This window comes from Centroberyx gerrardi, chromosome 8 (assembly GCF_048128805.1).
Source record: "Centroberyx gerrardi isolate f3 chromosome 8, fCenGer3.hap1.cur.20231027, whole genome shotgun sequence".
Lineage (NCBI taxonomy): Eukaryota > Metazoa > Chordata > Actinopteri > Beryciformes > Berycidae > Centroberyx > Centroberyx gerrardi.
This window is the reverse complement of record NC_136004.1, coordinates 11,243,954-11,256,976: the sequence shown is the minus strand read 5'-3', so window position 1 is coordinate 11,256,976 and position 13,023 is coordinate 11,243,954. Positions and strand designations below refer to the sequence as shown.

The following is a 13,023-nucleotide window of genomic DNA, read 5'->3' as shown; positions in this document are numbered from 1 at the left end:
TGTATTAAAATGAATGTGTTTTACAATTGTTTACTTACATACGCCCATATTCTGCATGGCTGTATTGGGACAATGTGCCAAAAAGGCGTATTTCACTCTTTTGCCATTTTTAAAAAAGTTAACAAATATAATTCAACTTAAACTGTAGCAGTATTGTTTTTATAGTGATGCTCAATCTGATAACACAAAAGGTTTAAATATTGTGCTCAGTATGTGGTAACGGCAGCTGATCCAAGGTTGATCAAAATTTGTATTGGCTCTCCTATAAAATCTACTATAACGCACTTACGCCCCTTTGGCTCCAAGCCCTCGATATATGACTTTATGATAGTACTTGAAAATGCGAAACAAGTATAGCTGAGCCTGTGATTCAGTTTTTGACCACACACAAAGCTTTCCTTACGTCAGTTGTTGGTGCAAAAATCACGCACGAAATGTAATCTTTTAAAAGGCTCTGCAGGTTGCCAGTAAATGTGGCTTAATCCAATTTTGTGACCCCCTGCAGTGAAGTGTTGGGCCATCAGGAAACACACAGCATAGGCCTATATAAGCCTTGGAAAATAGTGTGCAGCAGCATCCATTCACAAACAACTACAGACAAGAGCAAATCAGAGAAGCTGCACAGAAAGGTAAAAGAAAATTCAGTAACGGGGCAAATGGGAAATCTGGGCATGTGGGTAATGTCATGCTTATATGTGTAATGTGAAAGTGCTTGTTTTCAGAATGGAGAGGAAAACCTTGGGGCTGTGGCTGCTGCTTTTGGGGACGTTTGTACCACAGAGCTGTAGTCAGCACTGGTCGTACGGCCTGAGTCCGGGGGGCAAGAGGGAGCTGGACAGCCTGTCAGACACACTGGGCAGTGTAAGCTTTAATCAGTCACACTCACAGCTCTTTGTAGGCTGTCTTAGCATTCGAAGCTTCTCTTTTCTACTGTACACTTTTGTTGTGTTTTGTTTCCCCTGCAGAACGTTGAGGAGTTTCCAAAAATGGACACACCCTGCAGTGTTCTGGGTTGTGCTGAAGAATCGCCGTTCGCCAAACATTACAGAATAAGAGGATTGCTTGTAAGTTTTTCCTCATTAGTGACATTTTGTGTTTCTGTGTTCAGTTGTCAGTGGGTGTGTCTGTGTCATGTATGATCAGATTGTCAGAGCATTGTCACATATTTCTATGAAATCATTGTCTACTCTATATGATAATAGTTTAAATCTTTGTATTCTCTTGTAGGGCAGTGTCACCGACAGGGAAAATGGACACAAAACATATAACAAATTTGATTACTAACTTCTACAATAAAATACCACAGTGGCATATCGTTGTTGTTTTGGTCACTGCCTCAGATGATTTATGTCCAAATCATGCACACAAGCCACAAGGCCTTTTTGTTTTTATTATTCTGCTCCCCCTCTGATTTCCTCATGTTATAAGTCATGGAGGTATTTCAGTTTAGAGGCACATTGTATCACACAATACACTTTACTAAAAATGAGGCTTGCATTGCAGTTGCAGATGCATCTAACTAATCAGGATCTCAGTACTGAGCCATCAGAGGGCGCTAGAAAACAGCGTGAAACTGCTTCCTTCTACTCTTTCAGATTTTAGTACTAATAGTATTAAGGTTTGCTGTAGCATCTCAATGTCAGACTGTTTCATTAAATAATCGAACATTTTGTACAATCTATGCACACAACCAATATAACTGATGCGAAGAATTTATCTACAGTACTTTCTGTATATGGGTTGGATCTGATCTTGTCAATACTGTCATTTATTGTAATTGACTGTACTTTATTGTATTTGTTCAATATGAGGACGTGTTTTAAGACAGTTTATCACATTGTGATAACTCACTGTTTGCCTGGCTTGCTTCAGCTACACTCCACAATCTCTTTGGGGTGATAAAAGTGCTTATTCATGGTTGGATAAGCAACATGAAACCTATTTGATTAAGCGGCACATGTGCATGTTTGCCAATAGTGTATGGAGTTTAAACAAATTGAATAACACATTGGATTGCATTCATCATGTAGATTTGACAGTGATACAACACCCTGTAATATCCTGCTGACTAGTGAATGGGTTGGACATTTTCTTATCTCCAATGGAAAGTGTGTTTTTCAAAGTATTTCAATCTGTCTGTCACTCTGCTGCTACTCAGCAAACACACAAGACAGATAATCACTTCCATGGGCTTCATCTTGTTGATGAAATTGCAAGCACTTCCATTGAACATACCCTGCCCGCCATATGGATGAAGTATTGTCCTTTATTGAATCTGATTTGATATGATAGGCAGTTGCACTGCAGGACATAAAATATTTACTCAGGACTGTTGTGAACAAAAACTCTACCATCCGGTGCCCATCTACACTCCATTTTAAAATCAGAGACGTCATATCAGAAACACATTATTTGCGGCAAGGAATATTATTTACATTTTTAAAAAGTGTAAACATCAAAGCAACTCCACCTCTGGTGATTAAAGGATACATGTAGACAAGATAAGTGGGGCACTAGACGATTTCAAAGAGTGTAACCGAGAAAATACCTGTTGGAGACCCAGACCGTGCTGAGCCTGTACTCCTAAAAGCTTGTGGGTCCACCAGGTTACTTCTAATTGGTCTCAGAGAGACTGGTCTTAAAGCAGATTGAACTAATAAAAGTGAGCATCAGGGGAAAAGCCCCGGTGTTGCAGTGGAACAGAAGAACCACAACAACACCGCATGCTGTGACGATGCAGACCAGCAGCTGAGAGCCTCCAAAATAAATGCTGTGTGTTTAATGCCTGCAGGCCGGGGGATCTTGAATTTGTGAGGATGAATCAACAACGATCTTCACCATTTAAGATCTTCTTTCACATGCTCACCTGAGTGATGCTTCTTTTAACAGGCCATGGTGGATCTAATCAATCTACCTTAAATATTGATGACAAATTCTTTACCACTTACTTTGCATTGAGTGTTCAGGCGTATAAACCTTGCTGTGTACGATATGAAGCCAATTGTGATTTGTCACCAAGTGTTCCCAGCTATAAATGATTTGCCTCGCCTTCTTCTCCTTCCCATGTATCGGAGGCAAGATGTTTAATTACACAAGCAGGTGAACCATCAGAATGAACTAGCTGCGCTGACAGTGCTTTAGCTTGGACTAGCTCCTCTGTCAGTGTTTAATAAAGTGCCTTTAATAGGTTGGTGCTCCTCAGCTTGAAGGAAACCCATTGAAACCCCCGAGGAAGCTGTAACCAGGCAACTACAGCAGCAGGTCGAGGTCTACCTCTTTCTTCTCATCAAAGAAAATGGAAGGTCAGATGGAGAGGCCAGATCCTAAATTGTAAGGGCAAGATTATAAAGATGAAAGAATTTCTAGTATAGCTATTGTCTCTATTATCTATCTATCTATCTATCTATCTATCTATCTATCTATCTATCTATCTAATCTGTCTATCTGTCTGTCTAATGTAATCTTGTGTGAAGATGTAATGGCCAGATCTCTTTTTGTGACCAAAAATCAATGACAGCATGTAAATGAAAGCACATGCATGCTATGACAAATCCAATCCTGAGGGAGAACTGGCCGACACCAATCAGGGGACTGCTATTCCCGGCTGTCAAGTCTGCTTGTGTTATGCAAGACAAAAATGTGTGTGTGTGTGTGTGTGTGTGTGTGTGTGTGTGTGTGCACACGCGCGCGCGTTATTAATACTACAGGAGATACTGAGGAAAATGAGACCCAGCAATATCTCCACTATAGGATGGATATTACTAGATTTATTTCAAAAGCAGAGGCACAGACAACTGTTAGATTTCATTTTGGAGGATTATATGCGTATGACCCAGGACTGCCTGATGAAGGATAACAAAAAAACAAAAACATTCATACTATTACGATGACAAAACAAAGTGGTAAAACCAGGAAATGCTCCAAAAAAAAAAATCCACCAGAGCTGTGGTGTATCAGGGAGTGACTGATGCCGGGCAGGGCCATTAGATTGCGATTCAATAGAGAAATGACGGAAGCAGGAAATAGCCTACTGATAAACGCGTTTGACCCCTAGGTGTGCTACCTGCACGTGTCGGCGCCGTCTTACAGGTGCTCGTATGTATAATACCACGATTAGAATTCCAGAGGCAGCAGACCGAGTCTCTGTGACCTTTTCATCTGCCAAAACAAAAAAGATTAGTTCCCTCTCGCAAAGGAGCAAAGATGCACAAGGCCAGCGACTTGATGTGACGTCATCCAACACAGGACCTCACACTGAGAAATCAGTAACATTTAGACACATGGGGAACTCATTCAATGGCTGCTTGTACGGCAGTTAAAACTGTATGCAAATATGATTTTTTGTGACACTAATGCTTCTTAATTCCCATTTGACATTAGATAGGGTCAATATTTACACTGCAGTTTCAGATATGCGATTGGCACTTGTATACTTAATCTTTTAATATCTGACACTATAATATTAAGTCTTACACATAAGATCTGAATAGGGAAGTCAGGGGATAGAGAGGGTTTGGGCTGGGGAGCAAAATTCAGACATAAGGAGTGGGATTTTCTCCTACAAAGTAACAGAAAACAGTTAGGGCTATTATTGTTATTACTATTATAATTATTATTAATAAGGGGACAAGACAAAGAGGGTTAAGCTGTGCTGTGCTCTTACATCCAGGCAAAATATATGAGTGGATATAATTTAAATGTTCAAAACAACAGCTTCGGCAAATGAAATCTCCACCCAACCATGTAGTTCATGTTGTTCCTGTGATGGTGCGATACCGCTAACACGGGCAACTCGCTCTCTAAATTAAAATACAGAGAGCCAAGATACTAATCTTTCTGGAACTGCTCCGCTGACAGCGAGAGTCTGGCTTTGTGGACTCGCTGAGTGTTTGTATCCAGCTGAGCTTTATTTCATAGCATAGAAATGTCCCCATAGCCCCTTAAAAGTGACTTGGCTAGTGGCGTCACAGCGTCCATAAAATCGATCTCCCACTCGTTGTCAATGGAGCAGCTCCAGAAAATGGTTCCTGGAATATGTCACCGCCTTGAGAGTCCTGGCTCTCTTGTATTTACTGTTTAGAGCGACTTGTTCATGTAGGCAAATACTGACTAAATAGTGCAATAGTGCCAGGCATAACATCCGAGAACTCTTCTTTATAGTAGAAATTCAGTCAGTTAGCCTATTCTTTGCTGTGCAGGTTTTTGGAGGGAGAGAGGGGCGGGGGGGGGCAGGTCAGGTCAGGCCACAATAGCACGAGCACACAATTTTGCTTTGTGTAAGATGTAAGAACATTCCTACAGTTTAATTCACGAGGTTATCATCAAACAGCTGATAGAAATCTCACTTTCCCTTTCCTCTCCAGCATTTAGCTGACACTCTTCCTGCTTGAGACAGGCTGGAGCTCCGGTGGCAGACCCACTCAAGATGCGAACGGATAAAAGTAACTGGCGCGTTCCCTCAGCATGAATATTTAGCGCAACTACTTACTGTGTTGCCTCCTCATTGATCTCGCCTCCAAATTTCTTTTTCTTCTCCGTACTGTCTAACATTTATGGCATCAAACACAACGCTGATTTACCCAACACTACGAGCACATCGAAAATGTGATGCGATCGCAGACATTTCCCCTGAATAATGCACACAGAGTCGGTGCACTGAATATGACCTCGGAAAGAAATGAGGATTTTGAAATATTGGGTGTTTAAATGTCACGTTGAGGTTACTCCAGTGTACACCGCACCCTATATTGGTACGGACAGATTGAGCGTTGAATGGCTCATGTTTAAACACATTGGTACTATAAATATAAACTCTGGGGAACGGGTATTTTACCAGAGACGGAGAGAAAGTGAGGTCGCAGACTCCCTAGTGTTTCCTGTAGTGGGAACAGTGCAGCCTGGTGTCAATATATCATTTTGCCTTCAGTGGGAGACTTATAACACAGAACCAAAATATTTTCTGGACACCGGAGAGTGATTTGGATGAAGTGACCTTCAAGGTGAAAGAGTTGTTGCACTCTGAGTTAGAAACCAATAATGCGAGTGTGTAACACACACTCAGACAGCAAGGCAGATGTGAAGTTTGCCAAACTTTTATGATGGCGATGAATGTTTCATCTTAGTGTATAAATCATTTTTAGTATGAGTAAATATAATGCTTTCGTGTGGGAAGGCCAAACAGACAGTAAGGTTGTGTTTCGTCGATAGCAATATATTACAACAGACACTTTAAAGATAATAGTAAATGTTTTAATTCAGTTCAATACCACAAAGAAAAGTTACTAACAACAAGTTTCCTAGGAGAGATACCTGCAATGCTACAGAGTGCTGTTTATTGCCAATCACACCAGGAACTATAACTGTGTCACACCTTTTATAGGGCATACATGTATTTAGAGAAGTTATATACAGTGGAAGAACCCTGCGCTGACATAGTCCTTTACTGCCTGTTATACTTTGTTTTATGGCACTTGATATATTGTTGTTGCATGGCACATTTTATTACAAAAACCATCCTGCACACAGCAATATATTGGAGCACAGACCTTGGTGGACAGCATGAAAGGTGTGTAGTTCTCAATCTCAGTCCTTGTCAAGGTTCTCTGAAAAAGATCACTTAATCATTTGTGATGATTTTTTTAAGATAATAAAAAATGCATTAACATGATGCAAGTAAATCATTTGACAATGTTCACTGAATGCCTGGAGCCACATTTAATTGCACTAATGTTCTCTCCATCAGTTGTGTAATAAGCTATTGTCTATATGGATAATCATTAACACATTACGGTTCACAATCCCTTAACAATTGCTTATGTTTTCATCAATACTAATAACATAAAACAGTGAATTGTACAGCCCCTGAAAGGTACATTTGCAGTGCCCCGCTCCCTCCTCTCAATACTATCTGGTGGTTCCAATGCTCACGATAAATTACAGTGGTTAAATATGTGAAAAGCGCACTCTAACAGCCAACACTCATTCAAACCTGACTTCTGGGTGGATCCCTACGCTTTGGAAAGAAACTTGACAGTAAATGTGTGTTTGAGTCACTGGATTAGATGCTATGTTGTCACTCACACATCACCACAGCACACTGGGAATGCACTATACAGACTGTAGTTGCAAAAGTGCTCATGTAAAGTGTCTCTGGTTGCCCTACAACACTTAAACTGTATAACCTTTGCACCAGCATTTGATTATCTACTTCCTCCTACATGTGAGGTCATACCAAATCGAGGGCACCGTGCCATGCTGGGTAAGTGTTTTCAGTCTGCTTCCTCTGGACAACCATTACTAGGTTTATAACTTTGGAAATGTCAAACCTGCTTGCACACAACTAAGCAAGGAAAGCTCCCACGGATGATCAAAACAATGGGGGTTGAAGAGGCCCGATAATTTCTTTGTCTCTCGCTGAAAGGCTCGGATTTAAGTGTTGATGCTGATAGATCCTTTGCTGAGGATCGACCCCTTGGTGACCTCTGTGCTGACAATGGACAGCGGGAAGCTCTCATAACTCTCCGCCGTCCCCCAGCAGCGACAGCGCAGCAGGGTGGACTTGAGCTGTTTCTGGAAGTTGCTGTTGAGGAAGCCGTAGATGATGGGATTGACGCAAGTGGAGACCATGGCGGTGAGGTGGCAGGCGGAGAAGATGACGTCGTGCTGGCAGGGCGGGATGATCTTGTGGTTCCAGTCGAACACCGCGTTGAAGACGTTGAGCGGGAGCCAGCAGAGGGCGAACAACACCACTATGGAGCCGAGCATGGCGTTGATCCTCTTGGAGCCCTTGGTCTTCTTTTGGCTGGAGTGCCTGGCGCGGTCCACCATGTCCTTCCTCCTCCTGAGGCGCAGGAAGATGCGCAGGTAGCAGACCATGATGAGGCCGAGCGGGAGGAAGTACTGGAACATCAGCAGGGAGGTGGTGTAGGCCAGCCGTTTACTTTCCGACGGCCAGCACTCCATGCAGACGAAGTGGTCGTTCAGCTCGAGGGGGATGCTCAGGTTCTGGAAAGGGTTGGTGAGGATGCTGAACGAGAGGAAAGGCAGGGAGATTAAGCAGGCCACCACCCAGGTGACGGCCACAGCCAGGTAGGACTGTCCCACCACGGGCTTCCATCCGGTGGGGTGGATGATGAGCTGGTAGCGTTCCATGGCAATGAGGACGAGGGAAAAAATGGAAACGGTAACCGATATACACTGGACAAAGGGCGTGAGCTTGCAGAGGGCCTCTCCTAGGATCCAGTGGTCCATCAGCGTGTAGATGATGGTGACAGGCAGGCACACGATGCACATGAGGATGTCGGAGCAGGACAGGTTGGCGATGAAGATGTTGGTGACATTGCGCATCTCCTTCTGCCGCGTGATGACAAACACCAGGCAAGCGTTGCCGATGACGCCCACTGCGATCACCGTGCTGTAAGCGACAATCAGGAAAGTGGCGCCGCTCACTGAGGACGGGCACACCTCGGGCAAATCCCAAGGTATCTCTTTCCACGAGGCCTGGTTGTGATTGGTTTTCTGCTGCAGCTCCATGCTCTTTGTCCTGGACTTATTTCATAGGTTGGGATCTAATTGTACTGTTTTATCGTGTCACACCTGCTGTAGTTATTTCATGAATAATATTTGCATTTTTCAGAGGTTTCCATCATCCTTTAATTTCCTTTGTTGCTGTCTTCATTTGCTGCCTGAGAAAAGAAGAAGGAAGAAAGAAAAAAAACAAAAAACGGGTCAACTTAAATGAATTCCATGTCACGAAAAGCTCATTTTAAAGTTATAAATTCTAGAGAAATTATGAGCTTGGTTGTTCACTCAAATTAAAATGTAACCACCATGGAAGCTGCAGCAGGAAAAGAAATCTACCCTCACACACTGGAAAAAACTCATTTTCTGATTACTCCCTTACTTCTTTTAAATGAGGACATGCAGGGCAAATTGATAGGATGGCTACTGTTCACTTGCTGCAGGATAAGTTTTAAATTCACAACGCTCTTGGCTGTAATTCCATAAGTATCTGTTTGGTGCTGAGATGTGTTCAGTGCTACAATTACAGCTGTGTAAACACTGACAATGGATTGAATATTACAAAACAGAGAATAATGAAGGGAATAATTAATGCCGGTATGCAAATATCATGAGGCTGTGGCGGAAAAACAAAGATTTTCTATCTTCCTGAATATTGGCTATAAGAATAAATGATGCACTGATGGGGTATCATCAAGGAAACAGCACAGATCCAGACTTTGTGGCATCATTATAATGGCAAGATGATTTAAATTTCCATCACAATAACGGTGTTAATGACTGCTCCTTCAGAGACAATCATTCCCCCTCACTGTTTTCTCCCCTTCTGACAGCAGGAATTTATTCTGTTTTTGTCCATAAAAATAACAGACACCTCTCATTGTCACTGAGCATTCACAATGGTTTTCAGATTCCCAAGCACATGTGGTCCTACAACCGCCAACAAACTAATGTACTGGAAAACAGAAATACAATTTCATTACACCAAGACCATGAACATCAGGATAGAGTGTGTGCACGCGTGCATGCATGCGTGCATGCATGCGTGCATGCATGCGTGCGTGTGTGCGCGCATGTGTGTGTGTGTGTGTGTGTGTGTGTGTGTGTGTGTAGCAATGAAAACAGCACTGATTAACCAAGATGTTTTGCCCCAGGCTCAATGCCCCAGAAATTAGGTTTGCTGTCATAGGGCTACGCTAACAGAATGGAATCTGTAGGACTGAAAAAATGTATCATTTCCAATGCGTTCTCAGTGATAATGCATATTGACAGGTAATGACAGTAATTGCTCATGGCTGTCTGTTTTACTGGTAATGTCCTAATGCAATGTTTTGTTTCATCTGATTACAAACAGAGCCACAGTATTCATAAGGCAACAAAAGTTTAAAAAATGACTTGGATCTAACTGAGGGAGTTGTACCACATTAATTTTTATGTGGTACAGTCTGGCCAGAGTTTGCATCCCATAATGTTCAGCATATAAACTTCTGGACTGTGCAACCCTTCCTGGATGTCAACCAGATCAAGACTGGCTGAATTTTTGGTTATATTATGTGGCCTGCATGTCCTGCCCATCCAGCAGCCTTGATGCTGATTATTTATGGCAGAGCTTGGCTTCTTGAGGTGATGCATTGCCTTGTGTTGTGAGGATGTCTTATCTGGCCATATGCTGGAAAAGGACAGCTCAGGCAACGGAGCAGGCTTACCCAGATGTTTCCAAATTAAACAAGAACAATAGTACCAAAATGTGACTGCGATTACAGCCTTAATCCGCAATTCTCAAGGCATACTAATTAGATATTATGCAACATGCAGAGACCCGAACATCAGAATCAGACTGGAGGACAAGAACAACTGTAAAGTCACTGAAAAGAAAAATCACAGATGAAGAATTGGGAGCTTATTGAGGCTATATGCCTCTACATGGCTACATATACAAGTTGTTTTTTTTTGGGGGGGGAAGCCTCATTTTAGATTTATCCTTAATATAACCCCAATTAAAATCCTTCACAAAGCCACTTTGACGTGAGATGAAAAGAGCCACAAGTCCGCATTCGCTCATGCAAAAAACCGGCTTGATTATGGCAATCACGCACCGGCTGAGGAAAAACACCTCACCCCACAACGCCAGTGAGACAGGATGAAAAGTGTGAAAGTGGCATATGAATCCTACCCTCGATCACTGCGGTCCCGGTGTTATCCCTCGACTGTCTGTCTGGCCGATGCCGGGCTCTGCCGAGCTGCCGTCGGCTTGCAGTGAGGCTGACTTTCTGGTCCGGACAGGTGGGAGTCCAGACCGAGCGAGAGGAGCCGCTCTTCCCTCTCTGCTCCCTCCCTCTGGCGACCAAACTCCACTCTGTATGCTCGCTGCTCTCCTGTCAGGGGGAAATCCATCACCTGACACACACTTCCAGCGGTGACAACAGCTTAAGACCCGCTGCGTGTCCACTGAACAACACTACACAGGTTGCATGCACTTTTAACATTTCATAAGGAGCAGCCTGACCAGTGCATACCACACGTCCCATTGGGAATATTATAGTGACAACATAGGAGATTAAACGTGCCATTAAGCGCGGATAAGATCACTATAAATTCACTAGGGAGTAGCCTACCACAGATAGGCTACACTTTAAGACATTACAGATATTAGAGAGATTTTTTCATTATAGGGATAAATCACAGCATGCCATGAAAATAAATAAACCGGCCCTATAGGAAAGAATCCACAACATAAACATGTTTCCCTCACTTTCAGGTAAGCTGCCACTCATATAAAAGAGTTACATGCTATAAGCACAAAATGCCATATGTTAAGCAGCTGTCCAGTTTCTCATTTCTTCTTCTTCTTTTTTTTTTCTTGTACTCACCGAAATATTGTCTCTCCTTGAACTTGGAACAATTGGCTTGGTTCGGGTGAGACGCAGCAGAGTTTTGGAGCGAGCAGAAGGCAGGAGGCGTCCTGTTGGGATCACTGATATGAGCCGAGTTATCTCTTAAAGCGACCTTATGCCTCAGACTCAGACTCAGGCAGGGATGTGATTGGAAACATGTTACATAATAGGCTGCACTTCTCGATGACACGCACGCACGCACAAGTACACACACGTACGCAGCCACGCACGCACGGGGACACACACACACACACACACACACACACACACAGGTCTATGGGGAAATTGAGTTATTTGGACTAATTTAGTAATGTACACATGGCCTGTTTCATCTACCTGAAGCCCAGCAATGTATTAGTGGGGGACATTAGCATTCGGTTTGTCTCTTGCAAAGGGGCATCAGGAGGTTTCACATTTCATTTCATCCCTGATGAAAAATCACTGTAATATTCCTATAATATTCCTATAGGGACTTGCAGTGTGTCTCTTGTGCTCAGTACTGAGTATAATGATCATATTGAAATTGATTTATTAAATTTTAGATAGCATTTTCTGTGGTATAATTTTTTATTTTTAAAGTTTTGCTGTGGTTATTTCTATAGTATCCTACTAAAATCTATTATATGATAACTATAGTTCTTTTTTCCTTACATGGGATGGTTTTCAAATGGCTGCCATCACAGCTAACAGTTTTTATCAAGACAATTTGGACACAGTTAGCCGGGGAGAATGAACTTAGAAACAATGGTATTCAGAGAAACTCAGAGGCTTTCTCATCCTGTGTGAGGCTGTGGGTGAGACTCAGAAGTTCAAAGCTCTTGAAGATAACGTTTTTGTTGAGGGAGAATCCCTATGTCCATTACAGAAGACATAACAATCTATAATCATGGTTATGAGTTCATTCCATTTGAAACATATATTGTCACACTCCAACACACTGTGATGTATTACAAAATCACTTTCCATGCTGCCAGCATTTCATGATGAATATTGATAGACAGTAATGGGTATTGATGGATACATGCACATATTCAAGCAAGGCAAGTCCTATACTTTTCAACAAAGGTCATTAACCAGGCCTGCGTGTGAAAATGTCACACGCTGTTGATTTACCTACAGCAGGCCACAGCAGACTGACGAAACAGGTGCCACGTCGCTGGCATCTGTGTATCCGTTGCATAACGTCTCGCATCCACCCAAAACTGAAACACCATCACAAGCAAACCCGTGTCCAGATCCCTCAGACAAATAACACTATTTTAAAGCGGCGTTCACACCTCCCTCTAGCTTGTGCAACAGATTGTTCACTGCGTCTTCACACTGTCCCCACACACTTCTGTTTTTAAGTGGAGGCTCTTTGAGGGAACAATAATAGCTTTGTCTAAAAGGTGGAGCGGTGAAATGACTTGCCACCGACAACAATGGCACTGTGGGTGTTTACTTGACACAGAGACACGGGTGTCAACTCGCCCAAGACGATTAATCTATGCACTCATTTTGCAAGGGGGGAGAACAGGAACACCGAGAATGGCTATATGTGACTGTAGTACTGCAGAGATGGATTATTTCTTTCCCTAGTGAGCAACCATTCAGTATCTTGAGACATGGC

At 42.7% G+C, this 13,023-nt stretch overlaps 2 protein-coding genes across 2 annotated transcripts; one reads left to right on the top strand and one right to left on the bottom strand.

Annotated features, from left to right (window-relative positions):
- Positions 1 to 590: 590 nt before the first annotated feature.
- Positions 591 to 1,284, top strand: LOC139933695 (progonadoliberin-1-like). Its single transcript, XM_071927878.1, has 4 exons — positions 591 to 629; positions 723 to 861; positions 966 to 1,064; positions 1,228 to 1,284. Exons 2-4 carry the CDS (start codon positions 724 to 726, stop codon positions 1,282 to 1,284), a joined length of 294 nt encoding a protein of 97 aa, XP_071783979.1. The 5' UTR covers positions 591 to 629; position 723.
- Positions 1,285 to 7,428: 6,144 nt separating this feature from the next.
- On the bottom strand, positions 7,429 to 8,532 carry npy8br (neuropeptide Y receptor Y8b). The gene has a single exon (XM_071927876.2). It carries the CDS (start codon positions 8,530 to 8,532, stop codon positions 7,429 to 7,431), a length of 1,104 nt encoding a protein of 367 aa, XP_071783977.1.
- Positions 8,533 to 13,023: the final 4,491 nt, after the last annotated feature.